The sequence below is a fragment of the Pleurodeles waltl genome, chromosome 2_1, assembly GCF_031143425.1.
Source record: "Pleurodeles waltl isolate 20211129_DDA chromosome 2_1, aPleWal1.hap1.20221129, whole genome shotgun sequence".
NCBI classification, from domain to species: Eukaryota; Metazoa; Chordata; class Amphibia; order Caudata; family Salamandridae; genus Pleurodeles; species Pleurodeles waltl.
This window is the reverse complement of record NC_090438.1, coordinates 65,726,954-65,750,353: the sequence shown is the minus strand read 5'-3', so window position 1 is coordinate 65,750,353 and position 23,400 is coordinate 65,726,954. Positions and strand designations below refer to the sequence as shown.

General features: G+C 42.7%; 1 protein-coding gene across 3 annotated transcripts in view; it reads left to right on the top strand.

Moving 5' to 3' along the window:
- The window catches only part of STARD8 (StAR related lipid transfer domain containing 8), a 417,850-nt gene extending 394,944 nt beyond the window's left edge, over positions 1 to 22,906 (top strand). For all 3 annotated transcript variants that reach the window (XM_069210123.1, XM_069210132.1, XM_069210141.1), the window contains 8 exons: positions 2,669 to 2,828; positions 5,344 to 5,542; positions 7,221 to 7,431; positions 10,150 to 10,264; positions 10,450 to 10,671; positions 12,931 to 13,148; positions 17,535 to 17,711; positions 19,409 to 22,906. In XM_069210123.1, coding sequence (XP_069066224.1) covers positions 2,669 to 2,828; positions 5,344 to 5,542; positions 7,221 to 7,431; positions 10,150 to 10,264; positions 10,450 to 10,671; positions 12,931 to 13,148; positions 17,535 to 17,711; positions 19,409 to 19,526 — 1,420 coding nt within the window. In that variant the 3' untranslated portion in view covers positions 19,527 to 22,906. The remainder of the gene's footprint in view (positions 1 to 2,668; positions 2,829 to 5,343; positions 5,543 to 7,220; positions 7,432 to 10,149; positions 10,265 to 10,449; positions 10,672 to 12,930; positions 13,149 to 17,534; positions 17,712 to 19,408) is intronic.
- The last annotated feature ends 494 nt before the right edge of the window (positions 22,907 to 23,400 follow it).

Sequence of the window (23,400 nt, the reverse complement as noted above, 5' to 3'; positions counted from 1 at the left end):
AACCCTGGCGGTCTTTGTTTTGGCGATCGCACCAACAGGCTGGGGGTGCAATCTTGCCTATTACGATTGGGGCGGAAGCGCCACGGTCGCACCGCCGGGAGCAGTGGTTTACTGCCATGGCTGTCCCGGCGGTTTTAATCCTCCGGGGCAGCGCTTGCTGCAGTGCTGCCCAGGGGATTCTGAGTCCCCTTCCCTCCAGCCTGTCCATGGCGGTAGAGACCACCATGGAAAGGCTGGCGGGAAGGGGAGTTGTGGGGCCCCCAGGCACAGCCCCACACTGCTTTTCACTGTCTGTGCAGCAGACAGTGAAAAGCGCGACGGGTGCAGCTGCACCCGTCACTCGGCCGCAACACCGCCGGCTCCATTAGGAGCCAGCTCCCATGTTCCGGCCGACATCCCCGCCGGCCTGGCGGGGATGTCAAAATGGTCACGGCGGGAGTGCAGCCGCACGGCAGTTAAATGGCCGCCCCCCAAGGTTTTAATGAGGCCGTAAATGCCTTAAATCATTTTATATACATCCAAAGTCTATAATGAAATAACAGAGTGAATCTGAAATCGAACATTTGTCAGCTACCCAAGTTGGCCCGAGTTGCTATCACTTGTCTTCCGCCTCTCTTGTTTGCTGCTTACCACTTACAAAATGGTCTAAAGACAAGCCACACCACAACTATAGTATCCTAACAGAAGAGAAGGTCTTACTTTTTTGCCCCCCAGTCTCAGGAGATATGTTGGCTGAACAGAGTCACAAAAGTCAGATAGAAGTTTACTTTTGAGGCCCAAAGCTAAACTGATTATTTGCTGCCTTCACAGGTCATCTCTAACTCCCCCAGGACCCTGTATATCATCAGAGATTCCACTGCACCATTTTTTGGGCCTCCTAACGGAGGAACGCACCCCTTGCATACATTATGCCCGGCCCTGGCATAATGTGGCGTAAGCGCTTACAAAGTGGCACAATGCATGCATTGCACCACTTTATCAATTTGTTGCGTCGTTTTTGCCAACCTAACGCCACATAAGCATAAAAAAAATCACGCTAATGTGGCGCTAGGGCCTTCTTTATTCTCACCCTTTGTTTTTTGGATACGTACTGCAAGTCTTGCGGGTTCGGGATAGGGAGAATGCTAGTAAAGGGAGACATTACAGCCTGTTTGCCCACATGGAGATGTTTCAACTCCGAAACATGCGGGCCCACATGTGCACCTACGGGGATGCTCATTTTGAAAACATAGATGAAAAGTTACAAACGTTTGTTAGTTAAGACATTAAAACAAGAAATTATGGTATTTATAAAATCTGTTTGTAACTTCTTATTCGTAAACAGTTGTCTGTTGGAAATGTAAAAACTTTAATCATGTAAAATGAGAGGACAGGGTCAATACAAATTTTTTCAAACTTTAAGGCATTTTTTAAACTGTTTGGAATGACTTTTTTGTAGTTAAGATTTTTTTTTAATTTGGCACTATTTGTTGAAAGCTTTTTTAAAAAGAACTAGGTCATTAAAGTGCAGAAATGAATGCTGAATGGATATAAATACACCTTTGTGGGCAGGTAAATGTGTGAAATCATTTTTTACAAACCAATTGTACCCGACATGTAAAAAGTTAGGGTCAAATTTCCCCAGTTTCAGGAACATTGAAATTCATATATTAAGTAGCGTTTGGAGACGCGTGGAGGATACGTCACAGTGTAATACAGCTATCAGACCTTTAGGTACTACCCTGTAGATGCCAATATTTAGCAATATTAGGATGAGGTTTTTAGGTGAAATAAAAAATGTCATGTATTTTTTTCCTTCGATAGCCCACATTCCTTTACCAGTCATAGCACCTGCTGTCCTTACTCACTATGCTCAACCAGTCAGTGGGTCTGTGTGATTTTCAAATACTAAAACTATTGTTTTTTATATGCACCTGCCTTTACATTTTTGTTCTTATATGTTGCATTCTCACTTAGTGTTCCCACAAACAAATGATAAAGTAAAAAGTTTAATAACTAGTAGAATGGATGCTCCTTTTATGGCTATTGCAAGAATGATTCTGCCCTGCTCTAATTTAGAATTTTCAACTTGTCACTGGCACGCACTACATCTTAATAGTCAGGATCAGCACAGATAAAATCATTTGAAAAGGAATTAAAAGAAAACATTTGTGTTAAATATACCCCTACAACCAGATCAGATTGTTGGGAGGGGTAACCCCAGATTTTTAATTCTGCTCCATAAACAACTGCACAAAGGTCCATGTTGATCATAGTTGTTTTTTATTCATTTTTGAATTTTAAAAGTAGTTTTGCTCCATTATTCAGCTGCTTGTAGACCGGGTACCACAGACGATTGAGAACATCAGATGTTAATATGCTGGCTGGTTCTTCAGAAACCACAGTAGGGTAATAGAGTCAGACATGTCTGGAGTCCCCTTGTCAGAAAATCCTACACAGAAATTAATTCTCAAGATACCATGAGTAAGGGCATTATTAGGAATGGGAAAGTTCTTAGATGGTGGAATTTGAAATACCTGTGGTCAACACCCCATTTTATTTGAAACAAAAGCATGATAGCTGTTCAGTTAAGTAGCATGTTCTATCTCAGGTAGTAGAGTAGATTGTTCCATTAGTCTTTTGAATGTGTCTGAAATTAACTGTTTCACTCCCATTCACCCCAATACAGGACGGTCCCCAAATTCATGAAGAGAAGCAAAGTCCCTGACTACACAGGGAAGACTGTGTTCGGAGTTCCGCCCATTGTCAATGTGCAGAGGACCGGGCAGCCGCTGCCCCAGAGCATCCAGCAGGCCATGCGATACATCCGCAGCCAGTGTCTCGACCAGGTGGGTGTCCTGGCAAAGCCAGATGGTGCAGTGAGTGCTGTGAGCAGAAGTTAGACTGCGTCCAGCCGTGTGGCTGTACATCTCTTCCATTAGAGCGCTACTCAAAGAGAAGTCCATGTGGCTGTACATCTCTTCCATTAGAGTGCTACTCAAAGAGAAGTCCATGTGGCTGTACATCGCTTCCATTAGAGCGCTACTCAAAGAGAAGTCCATGTGGCTGTACATCGCTTCCATTAGAGCGCTACTCAAAGAGAAGTCCATGTGGCTGTACATCTCTTCCATTAGAGCGCTACTCAAAGAGAAGTCCATGTGGCTGTACATCTCTTCCATTAGAGCGCTACTCAAAGAGAAGTCCATGTGGCTGTACATCGCTTCCATTAGAGCGCTACTCAAAGAGAAGTCCATGTGGCTGTACATCGCTTCCATTAGAGCGCTACTCAAAGAGAAGTCCGCCATTGCAGGGCAATCACACCAAACCAGAGGGCGGGTGGCGCACCCTCTAAGTGGAAATTAAATGCACAATTCTATGCAAAGTCCACATCAGGTCTTGTTTATGATTAGGGCTTCCGGCTTTATGGTATTTATTTTTTCGACATTTCTATCCGTAATAATCTGTGTTTCTTTTTTTCTCATTTTTTTTTATTTATCCCTTTTTATTTTGTATTCACTGTATAAATGAAGCTGCAATGGGTATTTTTCCACACTTCGTTAACAATAAATGTATACTTGCATTTGAATGTCCAAAAGGTTTCAGCGATATACAGTGCAATAGCATTGTCTGAAAAAAACTTCCATTGTAAAATGGCATAAATAACTGTAGATCTGCACTCAGTTAAGCTTAATTAGGAAACCTACTGTCTTTTTTCATCTCTCATTCCGTACCCATACTGACCTGACGTCCATGATTGAGAGTAGAGAAAATCATCCAACGAAGGCTAATTTTACGTATTTTTCTGTATCGGAAAATAAATACAGACAGGAAAATAAATAGTTTTCTGTCTGTATTTATCTGAAAAAATCTGTAAAAACGGAAAACTGAGAGCCCTATTTGTGATGAATTATACTTTTCTATGTATGCTTATAAAGAAAGTATGAACTTAGTTGGAACACAAGAGACTATTGTTTTTAAGTATATACTGTATGATTCACAATCACGTAACGGAGTGATAGTTTCAAGAGGGTAGGTTAGGTGATGGGGAGTCTCTTTTTATTGGACTTTTTGGCCGGAGATTTCATATTAGATGGTTTGAAAAAGCTGTTTGAAAATATGTTTTTAGTTCTTTTATGAAATCTAGGAGTTACAGGATGTAGTTTGGCCATACTTATAGAACGTTTCCCTTTTGTGTTTATGGATTAATCTCTAGATGCCTGGTTTAATGTGAAAGTTGCTTGTTTTATTTCTATATTACTGGCACCACCCACCCCTCCCAAGTCCTTGATTCTCCTCTTGGTTCTAGTTTTATGTTCGGGTCATTGGTACTGTCTTTAGTTCGTCTATTCAATGTACTTGACAAGTGGATTGCATCTTTAGGTCTCAAGTTTCGGTCCTGAATCTGTAAGTCAAGCTTATTTTGCAGCATGACTCTTTTCTGGATTCACATAATGCCATCTAGTGGTTGGGTCCAGAATTGCTCTTTTATACGAGAAGTCCATTCTTTCTGGGTTTTTGTTTGTTACTCTTTTCACCTCTAACTTTATTGATATTGCTTCAAGATCGCAGATTTCATCGGATGCCTCACATCTGGTTCATTGGCAAAGCCTTAGGGGGTCATTATGACTTTGACGGACAGAAAAGCCCGTCCGCCGAAGTCCCAACAGATAGGGTGCCTCCAGTGCGGCTGGCTCCCCACCAGCCCCATTACGAGTTTCCCGCTGGGCCAGCGGGCGGAAACAGAGTTTCCTCCTGGTGGCCTAGCTGGAAATGGTGTACAGCTTCGCCTCCGGCTCGTAATAGGACCGGCGGCAATGCTGTAGTGCTTAGGGTGCACCAGCACCTGTCACAATGTTCACTGTCTGCAAAGCAGACAGTGAACTTTGCAACGGGGCTGGCCAGGGGGTCCCTTGCACTGCCCATGCCAAGTGCTTTAACTGCTGATTCATTAGTTTTGCATCAGAGTTGCTGGTTTCACTCCCCATTCAATAGTTTAGCCTCAAGCGACTTGCTTCACTTATGATTCAGTTATATTGCCTTGAGGTTAAAGTTTTCATCTCTGATTCCTCAATGCCACCTTTATCTTTAATTGACTGGTATTGCCTCAAGATCACTGATTTTTGCCTCTGTCTCACTGGTACTCTCTTGGGGTTAACAGGTTTACTTCAAGGTTGTTGCTGTTGGTTGAAGGCTGTGCATTACCTCTAAAGGTAAATGGTGTGACCACATTGATCCAGCAGATTCTGGGATTTGCACAGTTAACCACACATTTAAGAAAATTAAATTGGTGTATTTTAATTAACAGTAAGATCTGGAACTTTGCTTTGTGTCTATAATGCTGATTCTGTGCTGTGGTCTTTGCAGGAGGGTATCTTCCGAAAGTCTGGTGTGAAATCACGAATCCAGATCCTCCGACAGATGAACGAAGCATCGCCTGACCACGTCAACTACAAGGAACAGTCGGCCTACGATGTAGCAGACTTGTTAAAGCAATACTTCCGGGACCTGCCAGAGCCCATCTTCACCAGCAAACTGACTGATACCTTCCTACAGATTTATCAGTGTAAGCCTGGCTGGCCAGTCCCTTCTTAAGTGCTTGTACTGGCTTCTGTTGGACTGGGCAAGAAGGAAATGGGTACTTGACTGGGGGTTGTCCAGCATAGTGTAGCAAATATTCCGGGAAATACACTGCTGTTATTGTCAAAGGAACAAAGGAATTGTCCGTTGAAGAACGGGCAACAAATTCTGGAGTAGTCCGTTAGTGCTAGGAATACTATGATTTAAGGAGCTTTATCTATTAAATAGTAAATACAAAAAAATACCAATGTGTTGGTGGTTTGACGAGTTCTAATAATAATAGAGAATAAAAATAAATGTAATAAAAATAAAAAAAATAAAAATAGAAAATATCAGAAAGACCTGTTGCAGATGCACTTAGCTTTGAAATAATCAGTGATCAGAAAGATCAGAATGCAAGATCCTTACTTTTGAAATGTTGTGTATATTTGTAAAGTGCACTACCACCCGCGGGGTGTCCTGACGCTGAGCAGGTGTGTGCGCCCAACCAAGGTTGGTTATGTGAAAAGTGAGGTCTTGAGCTTCTTGTGGAATTCAAGAAGAGAGGAGGAGGCTCTGATGTGGAGTGGGAGGTCTTTCCACGCTTTAGGAGCGATCTAATATCCTAACAAATAACCAACTGCAGCATTTTTCACGTTGCGTGTGATGGAAATACCATGGTGTGATTGAATTTATCTTTATACTGTTAACTATGAAAAGCTGGGTTGTAAATGGGTTAATATGTTTAATTGGCAGTGATAAAATAACAGGGATATAAGTAGCTTTTTATTTAGAGCAGAAAATATCTAAAAAAACAAGAAGTTAGTGACATTAACTAGAGCTAGAAAGACCATGATATACGTGGCTTCACCTTGTGCATCACTAGCGATTTAAGTCGCTTTATTTTTTAAATGGTAAATATTAGAAAGCCCAGGATGTAGGGGCTTTCTTTTTACTTTATTGGTGATGGAAAGACAAAGACGTAGCTGGCTTTTTATTTAGAATCATCAATAATGGATAGACCATCATGTAAATGGCTTTAAAATATTCATCTTCTCTATTTCTATGTTGTCAGTGGTTGAAAGTAGCTTTACGTTATAATTTGTCAGTGATGGACTTGCAAGGATGTCTATTGACCAGCCTTTTAAATAGTAAATATTAGAAAACCCCAGGTGTAAGTGGCATTATCTTTTAAATGGCAAATTTTTGAAAGCCCGGGTTTTACGTGGCTATATATTTTATATAATCAATGATGACAAAATAGGACATAAATCTTTATTAAACAGTAATGAAAACAGATATATGTGTGTTTTAATTTAAAATAGTAAGGGTCAGAAATGCTGGAGGTTAATGGCTTAGAGCCTTTATATTTTAAATAGTAAATTTGAAAAAGTATAGATACATAAAAATGTATCCCGATCTCATCCTATACCTTACGGAAGTACTTCCATGGGGCAAACTATCTACATTGGCAAACCTTCTGTTTAGTCTGTTTGTGTCTCAGCCTCTCTGGGGCAATAGAGGGGCACAAGGACATCTGCTGTATGTGGGATGGCCCTATGCATATGTTAATTAATAAGGTATCCCTTCCGGAAATCACCGTTACACCCCAGTGTGTTTTTGCTGAGGCTTTGGCATTAAGTGGGCAGACCTACACTGATCCCATGTCTTTCTGCCCCCTCTAGTTGTCCCCAAGGAGCAGAGGCTTAAGGCGGTGCAGGCAGCGATCGTGCTGATGCCCGATGAGAACCGAGAGATGCTGCAGAGCCTTCTCTACTTTCTCAGTGATGTGGCATCCGTGGATGAGAATCATATGACCCCAGGGAATCTGGGTGTCTGCCTCTCCCCTTCCATCTTCCATTTAAACATCTGCAAGAAGGAGTCAACCTCCACAAGGTAAGGCCTCACTTCAAGCTGCAATGGCGTTCAATCTTTAACTGCGTCGTCTCATTTTTTAGACATTGGGAGATAATCTAGAAAGATAAACCCTGGATCCATTTAAGCCCTTAAACATTTTGACTGTAGAATTCGTCCACATTCAGTTCATGGCTTTGCACCAAATAGCAATAAATATAGGCTACAGAGCCCTAGACCACACTTCCGTTTTTTCAAATAGGCGTAATTCCTTCATTGTTCCTCACTCATCAATCCTATGTTGTTATTTTTTATGACATATAAAAGGTGCACCTTATAAAATATCTCTGCTTCACAGAAGCAATAAAGATTTGACCATTTCCTCTACTTCATGAAGAGTCCTGAAGATACACTCTTCAAGTAAACCATACAGATATGAAATTCAGGCTCATTCTCAGCGCTTTGCATGATCACACACAATCCAAACCGAGCAGTTGTAGGCCGCCCTTGACTGAGTGTTAATACGTAGGTTTTCCTCTTCAGTGCTACACCTCAAAAAAGGCCCAACTGCTCATAAGCCTTGTACTGTACAAAATAATTGGAAACGGGGAGCGCTGCCAAAATAATCACCGTGGTATTGTGAGAATATCCATATTAAGAACAGAAAGATGGTTCAATTATAGCAAAGTCCATCCAGATGGGTCAAGAAATTCTTCCATTAATCCATACACATGTGAAAAGAGGTAGAGGTGAGTCTTAAAAAATATTGTTTCTTCACAAAATAGATACATCCAGCACAACCAATGCGTTTCACCCTTCAACAAGCACTTCACCAGGGCTGTGAAACAAATATATACAAAAGCTATATATTAAAAAACACATTAAGGCCCATATTTATACTTTTTGACGCTAAACTGCGCTAACGCAGTTTAGCGTCAAAAAATTTAGCGCCGTCTAACGCCATTCTGAAGCGCCATGCGGGCGCCGTATTTATGGAATGGCGTTAGCCGGCCCTAGCAGACCGGCGCTGCCTGGTGTGCGTGGAAAAAAACCACGTAGACCAGGCAGCGCCGGCGTAGGGGGAAAATGGCGTTAGGGCGTCTTAAAATGGGGCAAGTCAGGTTGAGGCAAAAAAATCGCCTCAACCCGATTTGCGCCATTTTTTTCGACGCCCAGACGCCATTTAAATGACTCCTGTCTTAGTAAAGACAGGAGTCATGCCCCCTTGCCCAATGGCTATGCCCAGGGGACTTATGTCCCCTGGGCATGGTCATTGGGCATAGTGGCATGTAGGGGGGCACAAATAAGGCCCCCCTATGCCACCAAAAAATATTAAAAATATAAAAAATTATACTTACCTGAACTTACCTGAATGTCCCTGGGGTGGGTCCCTCCATCCTTGGGTGTCCTCCTGGGGTGGGCAGGGGTGGCAGGGGGGGTCCCTGGGGGCAGGGGAGGGCACCTGTGGGCTCATTTTGAGCCGACAGGCCCCTTAACGCCTACCCTGACCCAGGCATTAAATAGTGGCGCAAATGCGGGGTTTTTTGACCCGCCAACTCCCGGGCGTGATTTTTGCCCGGGAGTATAAATACGACGCATTTGCGTCGCCGTAATTTTTTTAGACGGGAACGCCTTCCTTGCATTTTATTAACGCAAGGAAGGCGTTCACACAAAAAAATGACGCTATTTGCCCATACTTTGGCGCTAGACGCGTCTAACGCCAAAGTATAAATATGGCGTTAGTTTTGCGCCGAATTTGCGTCGAAAAAAACGACGCTAATTCGGCGCAAACGGAGTATAAATACGGGCCCAAATACTTACAAACCAACAATGACATTTTAGACTTCCTCTATATCTGTCTAAACCTATCTTGTTTACAGTAATATTTGAATTATCAACCCTTCTTAGAAAACCCCTCACCCATTGTGAATAAAACAATCTCTCAGAATTCAAAGTGTTTCAGAGTTAATTTCCTTCTGCCCCAGTCCTACAGTCTGATAGAAAAAGTAACTATCAAAGTATAACATACTTAATAAATTAATTCAGGTCGACATTTAATTTATCATAATGACTTAATATACAGTACTTACAAAACCACTATCTTTAATATTAGCATAACTATGTATGATTTTCTGCTTCAAGAAAGTCCATGTTGGGTATCTAAAAAAGAGCTGTTGTAAGAAGAAACAAGCCTATAATATTTTTGGGATTATAGATACCATCCACTTCTCTTGGACCTTCTCCTGTCTTACTTTGTCACCCATGAAAGGAGATGTTAAAATGTTAACAACTTTCTGATACAGGCTACTTCCCACCATGTCGATGCAGCCAGACTTCCTGCTTGAAGCGATAGAAACCGCCTCCTGCTATAAACCTAAAATAAAGAGTTTAGAAACATCTGGGACTTAATGCCATATGAAATGGCAACATTTTGCCTTATCAGTGTGGACAGCACTCTGGTTTATCTTTTCGGAAACAAGGTGCCAGACCAATAATGGTTGTTGACAAATGATGGCTTGAGGTGGAAGGGGAGCTAGGAAACGGGTCTTCCATTTTTATTAGCAGCGACGTTCACGTTGTTGTTTGTGCTAGAATGGAGCATTTCCTTACCACCACAAACCATTCAAGCACCATTCTTGGACTTTGCTGAACACCTTCTATGTAGACATTTTTCCCAGATGGAATTCTGTCAGGTTCTAGCACCTCATTGACACTTCGGCTTCTCCTGTGTTGAAGGTCCTGTTTTTCCCTTTTTTCCAGAATGACCCAGAAGAAGGCAGGAAGAGGGCAGCCCGACCAGAAGGACCTGAATGAACACATGGCAGCCACTGAGGGCCTCACGCACATGATCACAGAGTGCAAGAAGCTCTTCCAGGTGAGTGGTAGACACAAGACAACCCCCACAGTGCTTATCTCCTGATGCAACTCCCTTGAGGTCTTTTTAGAACATCTGAGAAACATGAAGAAATTGTGGTTTGATTGTGGCATTTTGGCAGTCATATTGGAATTGGTGTCTGAACAGTGGTGCCTACAGTTTAATGCCTGTGTTTTCCTTTCTAGATCCCCCATGACATGATGCTGCAGTCACGAAACTCCTATGTGTCCGCTGACCCCCACCCGCTGTCCCTTGAGGAGCTGTGTCAGCAGCTGAAGGGTGAAGGCCGTGACTTCCAGTTGTATGTTGAGGATACCGCCCAGAGCCTGCTCCGCGAGTCTGCAGAGAAGTTCAAAGGATGGCTTAGTGTGGCTGGACCCCAGAACACCGAGCTTGCCTGTAAAAAGGTGTGTGTGGGTCTTATCCTTAATCACGAATTCTGATTGGCTTCATCAGGATTCTACCTATTTACCCATCTCACTGTATGCTACCCTTATATGGTATGTCTAAATAATGTAAGGAAATATAGTTTACAAAATTGGATATTATCTCCTCAAAGTCATATGAGCGATGAAGCGATGCCAGCAGAACATGGGTAATTGCAAATGTACACAGTCTGTGTAGCACGCACCATTCAAATGTAGGGTTGAAGTCCCCAATGCAGTAACCCTGCGTCTGATTTTATCATTTTTGTGAAACCCAGTATGTATTGCTGTCCAGCTAAATTCTGTGTTAAGCACTCAAACTCCTGAAATGGCTCACCTTTGAGCTCTACTGTAATCAGCAGGTTATATCCTTGGAAGGTCAACCGAGCCTTCAGTCCACCTGAGGCTAGTAAATTAAACACCATCACATTACTTTCTAGTAACATCAGTTATTTACAGCTCTGTATAAAACCTTGTTATTGTTTTTTTTTTTAATAGGCAACTAATGTACCCACGACCAGAATACAATAAGATTGTCTCTCATGTTCCCTCACAGGCTGTTTTGCTTTTTCCCTGGATAGGAACAGACCTGTTGGCCTTCCTTTGTAAAACCTACATTTATCCTTCTTCAGCTCTAGACCTTTGTCATAAAAAAAGCTTAACAGACACAACCATGGCGTTTCAGAACATGTCTAAGCAGAAGAGTGTCCATTCCCAAAGAACATAGTGGTCTGACCGAATACCATGTATTTTTGCTTTTTAATTGCTTAGTTCTTTTCAACTTCCGCCTAGCACCACATGGCTACTTGTGTACACTCACACATAGTGCTGTGTCACAGGGAGTGTGGCACCAAATTGTTTCGTGGGTAGCTAAAAACCCATCAGATGCAGAGTGTGAACACCTTCAGGGTGCACTTCTCACTATCTGCTCGAACAGGTTGTTTAGGAGTTTTCTCAAACTAGTGAAGTTGGGTTTTACGGCGTGAATCTTTTCTGGATTCACATGCTGTGCATTATTCTGCCATCTGGTAGCTGGGTCGGAAAAAGTCTTCTTGAAGTCTCTTCTCTTTTTTTGTGTGTTTGTGCGTCGTTGACCATTAGGGTTTAAACTCCTCCTTGTGTGGTTCTTCCCTTGGAATTCAGTTTAAGCATTTCAGAGTCTGGGACTCAGGCCACCCATCTTCCTCGGCGTTTTTGATACTGGATGGCCTATTGGTGAACCAGATGCATGCTGCCATTGTCAAGATATTTGTTGTGGCTCTTACCAGAGATCAGATTTTGAAAGCTAGGTGTTCTTTACTCCAAACGGCTTTGTGGATGAGATTTTTGACTCCACCAAGTCAGTCGTGTGTTTTCAGACTGGAAAGCATATTTATATTTATGAGCCCCTTTTGCTGCTGTTGCGTCACTTTTTTTGACGCAACAGTAGCGCACACCTTGCTCTCATATCTCTGAGGCCACACAAAGCCACTTTGCTTGGCTTTGAATGTTCTCATAGATGTAGAGTAAGGCAAGGCAGTGCAAATCTCTGCATTACCTTTCTCTGTGTAAGGGAGGCGTTCCATGGGCATTGTGGTGGGTGTTCCCACGCAACACCCATAGATTTTGATGCATCTCCAGATTTTTAAGAGCCTGAAAACCTGGGGATGCGTCAAAACTTTACGCCTCCTCATGGGAGGTGCAACGAGGAGAAATATTTTTATTTCTCCAACTTCTTTCCTCTTTCTATGTGTGCAACCCACATAGAGAGAGGAAAAAGCCTCTCAGGATTGTCGTTTGTGCAGGAAGGTGCCCCTTCCTGCACAGAAACAATCCTCCTTACAACGCAGACACCCTTGCACCATGGTGCCAAAACGGCTCCAGCGCAGTGGGAAAGGACAGGAATGTGCCATATTGCATAGATACAATGCTTAGCTGCCTTTTCCCTTTGACACAGGGCAGCGTAGTACCCATGGTCAAGTTACAACTTAAACAATTAGTTAATTTCAAAATTTTAGAACAAAATAATGCCTTTCCACTTTGTGTCTCTTCTAAATGTTTATTAGCAATACTCCATCTCTAGTCTGTGCTCTTAAATGTGGTCAATATATATGCCTATCGTTCACTTCACTACTAGTCCGTCACTGTATCCCACCCTTACCTCAAGGTACGAAGCTTTCTACCCAGTACACATTTTGTTAAACATAGATGACTGATGAAGATGAGTCTTATTCTTTACTCTCTTTGTTTGCACCCCTGCAGGTTGGTGATGGACATCCTCTGCGCCTATGGAAGGTCTCCACGGAGATAGAAGCCCCGCCAGTGACGGTTCTACACCGGGTGCTGCGTGAGCGGCACCTCTGGGATGATGACCTGCTTCAGGTCAAGGTGGTCGAAACGCTGGAAAAGAACACAGAGGTGTACCACTATGTGACGGACAGCATGGCCCCACACCCCTGCAGGGACTTTGTCGTTCTGAGGTATGACAAGGGATGACATCTAGTGGCCTTGCTAGTTTTCAGAACTTTGAGCCAATAAGTGCTTCACCAGCATTCCTTGCGTATAGCTGAAACTACCTTTTTTACTCTGGAGACGTCCTTATGAAAGAAGGTCATATTTCTGTTTACAAGAATCCTCTGAAATGTTGCTGAGATGAGGTCAATGGGGCTCTGGCATCAGTCTGCAGGCTCAATCAATCAGACATGATTTGTAAAACGCGCTAATCACCCTGGAGGGTATCCAGGTGCTTGCAGGTCTCAGAGGCTCATTCCAATAGCTAGGTCTTGAGGGCTCTACGGAATTCCGGATGAGAGGTGATGGTCCTGCGATGCTTTGGAAGTATTAGGTTAGGTTAAATACATATAAAGTGCAAGGTTCACCCTAACAGGTGTCTTGGTGCTGGAAAATAATCAAATCATCTAACAAGCTTCTACCACAGAGCAGAGTGACAGGAGCAGGTAGCTAGGGCCGGTGAGGAAAAAAGCCAAGTGTTCAACACATTTCTGAAAAGTATCCTAAAAATGTCAGGACTGTACAGAATATCCAGTGGCTTTTTTCTTGAACTTCTGCTGCTCAGAATAGCTTGCTTAAGTTTCCGACATGCGTTGCTGCTGTGAGCCATAGTACAATGGCACCCACACAGTGCCCACGGAATGCCTCCCTTGCACAGAGTAATGCAACACAGAAATCTGCACTGTGTTTCATTACTCCAGCTTTTTGAAGCCCCTCAAACCCATGCAAAGTGGCCTTGGGTGGCTTCAAAAGTCTGACTTAAGGTTTGCATTGCTCTTCCACCACATTGCGTGGTGCAAGAGCGATGCAAAGTGGGTCACGTGGCCACGTTGCTTTTAACTTGCCCTGGAGACCAGCGCTCTCATCTGAATTTGTAAACAATTGCAACGTAATATGTGACAAATTAAAATATATAAGTATAGGTAGTGACAATATGTAAGAACGTGAACTGTGCAATGGTCCGTCGGGTACTGTCTAAACTTCATGTTTGCGCTCCCCTTCCCATCATATTCTGGTTCCTGTAATCTGGTCTCCGCCAGATTGTTCATACTTTATAATTATGTGCACAGAACCTCCTGCTTGAGAAGCTATTGATGCTATGAAAATGTTCTCTGTTAAAAACCTCACTTCTATTTGGGATAGATGTGTGCTATCTTGAAGACATAAAATAAATCAGGATGATGTCCCATTAGTAAGAGGACATCAGTCAGTTGTATATCATTTGCGGAGGTTGCAAAATCAGTGCAAAGTGGATAGTGACACAGGGTTGGTGGATGAGCCCCCAAAATGCTCATTTCTCTGACTCTCGCGTTCAGCCTACACCTTTCCTGTCCAGCTATGGCTTGTTGGATTCCAAGACGCCCATCTTTCCTTCTTCCTTTTCAGCAGATTGCAAATGGTGACATTTGGCAAATCCAGCTCAGTTGAGTTCTAGAACCTTAGCGGGTAGACAAGGAGACTTTTTGCCTTTATGTTGTACTGATAACGTCTATGGACATGCAGTCTAGTGGTTAAGTTGCTGATAATGGACCTGGGTTTATTTATGTTTGTTAAATTCTTTGGTATTTGTAGGATTCCTGCCCACATCATCTCATTGTGCCAAACATTTTAGAATGTATTTAATATTTGATGTAAATAAAAATATATGTATGATGTACATACACGTTAATTTAGGTAATGTTAATTTGTAAGAAAAATTAACTTTATATACGTATAGTACTTGAGCAGTCTGCTTGGAGCACCCACTTACACTTCAAGCAGTCATTTATGTAGATCTCCAACCCTTCGGCAACTGGTGGCCAAATGACGTCAATAGATGAGTCCTGAAAATGCTAAGGGGCTTATTTACAAGGCCCATGGTGCAAGGCAGCACAGTCAGTGGTCTATAAGATACTGCGCATTTCCGTCTACTCCCCCTGCGCTGGCGCACAATGGGTACCTAGCACCAACACAGGCACCCTTGCACCATGGTGCAAGGATGCCTGCATTGCAGACAGGATTGTTTCTGTGCAGGAAGGGACACCTTCCTGCACAAAACGAATCAATGGAGACTTTTTTGTGTTTCTTTGTGTGCTGCAGAATGCAGGGCACATAGAAAGCGGAAAGAACGAGGAGAAATAAACGTTTCCCCTTGTTGTGCCTCCCCTGGGGAGGCGTACGATTTTGTCACATTCACAGATTGGCAGATTCTTGTAATTCTGGGAATGCATCAAAACCCATTGGTGCTACTGGGAACACCCACTGCAATGCCCATGAAATAGCTTACTGACGCAGTGTAAGGCAACGCAGTGACTTGCTCTGCATTGCCTTACACTATATCTACAAGGCCATGAAAAGCCATGCAAAGTGGCTTTATGTGGCCTTGTAGATATGGGCCTGCACAGTGCTTCGCCGGTGCGTCACAAAAAGTGATGCACCCGCAGTGCAGGGGGTTTGTAAATAAGCCCCTCAGTTTCGCCTCTTTTCTCCTTCAGCCTGTGATTTTCGGGTCTGTCAGTGGCATACTGGTCTCCAAGACAATTTGTTTAGCTTTGGGTTTCATATGGACTATGCAGAATCATAATAAGTATATTTGGTATTTCTCTAATTTTTTAAGTTTGAACTCATGCAAGATAGAGAGATTGATTTCAATTCCTGTAGCTCTCATTTGGAAATATGGCCTTGGAAGTGGTGCCCTAAACGAGTTCATACCTGTAACCTTTACATGGCACACTGATATCTCAAATGGTGTGTTAATCCTCTAAACCAGGGGTGTTTGATTTAGGCTGAGAGAGTCAATTCTGTGCTAGTTGTCCGGATAGGTTCTGACTATATAAAAAAAGTTCCGCTAACTTTTGAGCATATACATTAGGTTTATCAAGTTTAACATTATGGGGGTCATTCTGACCCCGGCGGTCATGGACCGCCGGGGCCAGGGTTGGCGGGAGCACCGCCAACAGGCTGGCGGTGCCCCGCAGGGCATTCTGACCGCGGCGCTTTGGCCGCGGTCAGAAGAGGAAAACCGGCGGTCTCCCGCCGGTTTTCCGCTGCCCATAAGAATCCTCCATGGCGGCGCAGCTCGCTGCGCCGCCATGGGGATTCTGACACGGTATGGGGCGTCGTGGGGCCCCCGTAAGAGGGCCCCACTTTGTATTTCAGTGTCTGCTTTGCAGACACTGAAATACGCGACGGGTGCAACAGCACCCGTCGCACCTTCCCACTCCGCCGGCTCCATTCAGAGCCGGCGTCCTCGTGGGAAGGTTGATTTCCACTGGGCTGGCGGGCGGCCTTTTGGCGGTCGCCCGCCAGCCCAGTGGAAATCCCAGAATCACCGCAGCGGTCTGACGACCGCGGTGCGGTATTCTGGCGGGGGTACTTTGGCGGGCGGCCTCTGCCGCCCGCCAAGGTAAGAATAAGGGCCAATGTGTGTCGGTCTGATCAGTCTTTTGTGGTTATCCTGACTGTCTTAAACATATGTTGGCCACCCCTGCCAAAACTATCTTAAAGAATATATTGAGTTGGTCACGAACATTAGTACGCAAAAATACTTTGGAAAAACTCGACCTAGAAATGTATTCTTTTTAAAAATGTAAAAAAATCTGGAATCCTCATGATAATAGTCTTGTTATGGTAAATGGTAGACATTTAGGAGGACATAATTTGGAAAGAGTCAGATTAATCTTAATAAGAACATAGGAAAAGTAAATACTAGGGGTCAGATGTACATAATTCCTATTTAGCACTTCCTAAAAGCGAGTCTGTAGAAATCTATATTTAGGAAATGCAAAATGAAATGCACGAAATGTCCGATTTCCTCATAGCAGTTCCTAAGTAAGTAGGAATGTCTATTAGGCAATTGCTAAACAGGAAATCCCATGCCATTGTTCCAGTGGGCTAGTTTAGCATTTCTAAAATAGCGATTCGCTAATCTGGAAATGCTACACGAAGGATGGCTATGGGTCTAAGGTCCCTCATGATGCACCCCATGGTGGTGCACATGTGAGGAATGCTCTATTGCATTTTAAATTGCACATGGTTACCATCGGATTCAATGGTAATAGCATTTCCTAAATGCCAAGTTTGCATTTAGATAATGCTTTGTACATGTGCATAGCAAATCGAAAATAGGCAATCGCTATGGTAATCCGTATTTGTGATTTTCTATTTTGGGGATCACAAATTGTGACCGCTTTAAGGTAAGGGCTTTGTACATATGAAAAGCCCAGTTAGAATTTTTTTAGCTCGTAATAGTGATTCGGTCCGTTAAGAAATGCTAAATAGCTTCGTACATCTGGCCCTAAGATACTTGCTGTTGTAGCACATTTTGAAGTACCATTCTTTAAAGATTTTAATTTGTCTTTTCTTCCACTTTGCAGGAAATGGCAGACGGACCTGCCTAGAGGGGCTTGTGTGCTTGTGTCCATGTCGATCGAGCACGAGAAGGTGGAACTGGAATCTGGCGTCAAGGCCGTGGTACTGGCTTCTCAATACCTGATTGAGCCGTGTGGAATGGGGCGTTCCAAACTGACTCACATCTGCAGGGTAGACCTGAGGTAAGGCAAGATATGGGACTTGCGACTTGGTTGGGCCTTGATGTCTAGGTATTTGGATTTTTTGCATTTTGATATTGCAAAAAAGTTGAAAAACAGATGACAGTGTTTTAACAAATCTTGCAGTCGTGTGGACACTCCCAAGTAAACACTCTCGTTTGCATTTCAGTTTGTCGTTTTTGCATGTGGCAATTTGTTTCTTCTTTGCCAGTTTTTAAGCGGTTTGTGCCTCCCACGCATTATGCGGCTGGCACTCTACTCTTTTGAATGTCCCATATAGGCGACGCATCATGCAGGGACCATTTGCATTTGATCCTTCTTCATTTTACAGCGCCTTGATCTCAACCTTATACAAATAATAGCATATATTTTAAGTCACTTAACTCATTTTGTTTGTCCAGCTGCAAGTGTTTATTTGACATTTGTCAGTTCATAAGCTAAATAAACTGACATTGCCGTTTCATATCAGCATTTTTTGTTTAATATATCCCAGTTTTTTAGCTGGTTATATTTTTAAAGGGATGTCTCAGAAATGCTGCCTGTACTAATCTCTATTCCTAACTGTACATGCAGGATACACAAATTGTCATTTTTTCCATACGCAATACACACACGTTTTGCAAACATTCTGCATATTTATCAAAGTGCACATGAACAATTGCATGAACATTTTTATGCAATGTATACCCTCGAGTACAATAATCACCAATGAACCCTGCTCCACGTGTCGGGCGGTGTGCATTACAATTCTACTCAAGGTGTGCCCCGCTTCCCAAAAACATGCACTATACCTGCTCAGTGTGTTGTCATGTAGTCTGCGTGACATTTACTACTCAAACCAGTCAACGGTGGGCAAAAGTTATGGACAAATCTTAAGTGTAAGACAAAAAAACAAAAAGTATGAGAAACACATGAAATGCAATAATTCTGAGTAATGAGAGACTAGTATCATGGCTTAATATTTAACACTACAGTGACTAGCACCAAATCAGCCTCACTTTACCTTTCCATTTTTTTTACTTGTTTCTTTTCAACTCTTGGCACCAATTCCTACTATTATCGTTTCTTTTTTGTATTCCCCAGAAGGATTAGGAAACCTGCTCCTTTCGATTTCTCACAGTTTGTATTTTTTACCTCCAGTCTCCCTTTTAATACTTGGGTTCCCTCTTTATGCATCTCCTGTTACTCAGCACTCCTTCACTGTACTGTGGAGATGTCTGTAAATTTATGTAAAAAATGAATTGTAAGCACAACTTCTTGCCGCTGAGGCGTTTCCCGTTCTTCTGGGATCAGCGGCGAATGCAGGAGACAAAAAAGGCGGCCTCTTGACATGCTTAATTTTTTGTACTGAAACAACTACAGCTTTTTCTATTTTTTAGGAATTGTGCATTTTCTGCGTTTTTTACATTGGGATCTTTAATACTGTTAGATATGGGGGTTCAGTCTTGTGGATCGGTGTAATGGGGGGGCGGTATGATGTGGTACAGGACCTAGCCGTGTGATCATTGTAAGGGGTGCACCATTACGCCACCATAAAGTTTTCATTTTTGTTTATACTCTCTAATATCTTGTTATTTACAATTTTTAAGTACATAGTACAGGGCAGTTCTTCTAAGCGAATGTTTATATTGGAATTTCATACCTTACCCGAAGATGCTTTTTAAGCTCATGATCCTCTCCATTTATGTTTTTTATTTTAGGGGCCGCTCTCCCGAATGGTACAACAAGGTCTTCGGGCAACTCTGTGCTATGGAACTGGCCAGGATCCGAAACTCTTTCCCAGCCCTGAACCCAATGGGCCCGGAGACAAAACTCTGAAAAGGCTTGGGGAATGAGTGCTCTGTTGATCCAGTGAACACTTGGATGCCTGGCCTCAGGGTGAGGCTCCTCTCTACAGAAACATGCTCCCTGGCACTTCTAGCCGGGAGGACAGTGGCCACGTCAGTTGTCTTTCTGCTCAAGGCAACGTGCTTTATAATATTACTTCCTGGGGAAGACTTCGCTGTTGGAGTTTGTCTGGTTAACCAAGAAATGGCATCTCCTGGATTCTGTCTAAAACCTCAGCATTTTATCGTCTCCATCATCTCCTGAAATAGAAATGGAACACCCTTCAGTAGCCTTTCATCGCCTTAGAATTGGAATAGGTATTAAAAACTGAATGGATAATGAAAAGTCCTCAGTGTCTACCTTGGGTCAGTGTGCTAGCAGTTCAATGTGTTTCAGGAGCACACGATAAAAGCAGGCACAGAAAATGGCTACATTGTGATCAGAATCCTCGAAGAAGAACAAACGATGGAGTGAGAGCCCTGTTTCGGTGTCTGGAGGCGGCGGACATTGGGTCTTTGACAAACGATGGACCTCGAGCCGTGGAACCACGGGCCACAATATGCATCTATTAAGACACTCTTCCAGCACACTGAGGAAGAACTTGAACCAAATATTCAGCTTTGTCAAACATGAAAAAACATTACAAACTTTTTCTATTGTGTAAATAAGATGCTAATTCGCTTTTTAATGTTTTTAACCTCAAAGGCAGCCTTTCCCTGGCTTGCAAAACGTGTTGCATTCTTGGAATGTGAATGAAACTGAGAATCTGTGCCAAATGTGGTGTTTAGCTAGTGGACTGGTTGGAGCGGGGAGACTTCAACTTTGACCTACATAGTTCAGGTAGGTGACTTCTAGGAGTAGGATACAATGGGTGACTGTCCGTAAACCTCCTATCGGACACAACACTCTGCATTCAGGTTATTTTGACAAACATGCACTTGCGCATGGTGCTCGGAAGTAGCGTTTTACTAGTAAGGGGGCGATACAATCAGGAACTTGTATCAGATTAGGCTAAACTCTTTCTCTGATGATATTACATGTGTCTGTGGATTTAATTATGCAGTCCCTTAGGATAACATGCCCCCCAACCTACCCCCAAATTACCTCCTATTACTGCTCTTACTGTTAGTGCCTCATCTGACAGCTTTCGCAGAATGCCAAAGAATAAGCTTGAACTGCACCTGGGACAAGAAGGCCTTTTAAAAAAAAAAAGCATAAGATTAGTATAAGCTGGTAGCGTGTCCCCCATGTCTCAAAGTGTTGTTGTAAGTGTGCCACGTTGGTTCATGTCTGTGTGACAGCGCATGAACACTTTTCACTCTTTTTCCGATCCATAAGAAATAGGAAAGGGCAATACAAGAATGCACTAGATCATAAAATTCATTCATTGTACGGTTGTCAAAAGGGTGCTAAAAGTCACAAAATTCTCTTACATTTACTAAATGCATGTTTTTAGGTCTCGCACCTCATCTGTTATTGTCCTGCTGGCTCAGCCTTATATACTGAATACAAGTTCAAATGGTAGATTAACCAGAACAAAATCCTTTCTTAATAAATTTGTCCTGGAACTCTTCAGCCACCCGGTAAAAAGGCTTTTCTCTTTTTTGATCATCGTTTTTATAGCACCTGTTTCTTGCATCACGGTCATTTAAATGCTACCTACAACACATGCTTCCATCACTGATTACCTGATGTGAATTACATCTGTGAAGTTTTGGTGAACCACTATGGAGCTCCCTAAAACTCAAGCTGCTTGATCTTCGAGCCGCTGGAGAGCCAGAAGAAGCATTTCCACTACACCTTACTAGAATACGGACCGCTTTTCAGAGCAGTGTTTGGTTAACATCACATTGATGCCCACCGCTGTTCTGTAGGCTAAATCTTAGGCCAAGATTTAAGAGGTGCTAGTGCCTCCTTACGCCACAGTAGATACTGGAGTATGACATAAATAGGAGGCAGATGTTAGAGTAATACACAGGATAAACCTTAAAGCTTGTCCGCGACCTTGGTATTTGCCCTGAAGAAGCCCCAGTGATCATGATGAGAAACTATCACTTGGATGTGTTAAAGGCCCCCTTGAGTGCACTGCCTTTTAGTCGATATCTGGCCATTTCATATCACACTTTTATTTCTTATGATGTGAATGAGACAATCAGCAAAGTAATTCTGGCCTGTGTAACGTGATGCCCCACATTTCCATATTCCTGCAGAAAATGCAGTCAAATTCCTTCTCAATGAGGTCCATGCAGCACTTTTTCAAAAGAGGCCTTTATGTTTCGTGCAAAGTTCTCTTATCTAACCCTAGTCAAATTGTGAGACAGTGAACAGCCGAGATGGTGCCTCACCAGCTGTGCAGTTTTGCTGGGTCACTTGCTATCTACTAATTCTAAAAACATTGGATGCTCTTGTAGTCAATTTCACAGTGCTGCTTATCAATGAGCCCTCTCATTGGCTGATTGCCGGTCTTACACCTTTAACGATTGCCATTACATGAGACGCTCCCAATGAAAAACATTTATTTTCAGTGTTCACTACCTAACACCAACAGTTCTTACTGTTTTTAAGCCATGATGCCACGTTTGTAGGAAGAAGCTCTCTCACTCAGTGGCATGTGTAAATATATGTAAATTTTGTTTTGCAGCTTTTTCTTTCTTTTTGTTTTTTTGTGGTTTCTTTTCTTATTTTTGTTGGTGTTTTCTATTTTTGTACTTTTTGTCGGACATTTTCCTAGTTTATTTCTTGGTTGATGTGTAAGTGTGCTATATTAGTGTTTCCTCTCTCTTTTTTTCTTGTGACAGTCGACCTTTGCTTAATTAGTCAGGTGACCTAAACATGCCAGCGATGGTGCCCTTCCTGAGGCTCCAAAGTTTAGGGCCAACTGGTCTACCTGGATTGGTCCAAGGTCAAGGCAGCAGTTTGGCAGCCTAGAGTTTGTGTCCAGAGTGATAAACTCTGCTTTTATTCTGGAGAGCCGCAATCAAGTGTTGTAACATAGCAGTATCTTTTTAAAAGCTGTAACTTTTTACTCTATTTGTACCATATCAGCAGTATTTGATTGTACAACTAAATCTCTGTCTCATTGTGTTCTAATCTGTTTTGCAAATGTCTTTGTCTTTTGGGCGCTTCCCCCCTTATAAATAATGTACAGTTGGAATATTAATATATATATGCCTTCCTTTGTATTTTTGCAGCAGAAGAATCCCGTGACAGGCAATGCACGGGTTTTATGTGTATTTTCTATTTAAGGAATGTTTTGTAACATGTGCAGTGTTTGACTCAGAGGTTGAGTGATTGGTGGGTGCCGTGGTTGTAAAGTTCGGAGTCATGTGAGGAAAAGGGAGACTGAGCAATTAAAGAACTTATACATTTAATTCTGCTGTCTCAGTTTCATTTGTCTTTTTGTAAGGCTACTTGATCAGCTGGCCAACTATCATGGTTAAGGTTATTTTTCTGGTTAGCGTGTGAAAAGTTAAAAAGCATATTTTGCCTATAAAAAAATCACCAGAAACATTAGTTCAGCAGGGTAAGAGACCTGACACAAATTAAGACTCCCACCCACTCTTGGTCTCCTTTAGAAGTGGGGAACCACGTTTCCCAAAGGCAGAGACTCAGGGCCTCATTTACAAGAAACTGACGCACCCACTCCGATGCGTCAAATTTCTTGCCCTGCCCAACGATTCCATAATGACACCCTGGATGTGCTGGATTTACTTTAGAGAGCTCCATGGCACACGTTTTGAAAGATGATAGAAATTCTGATGCATCTGTGGCTCAAAACTCACTCATTGCTCGGCTAGCATAAAAAAATGATGCTACTTCAGCAATGTGAAGAAAACTCCCATAGAGAAAATCCCTGCATCAGTTT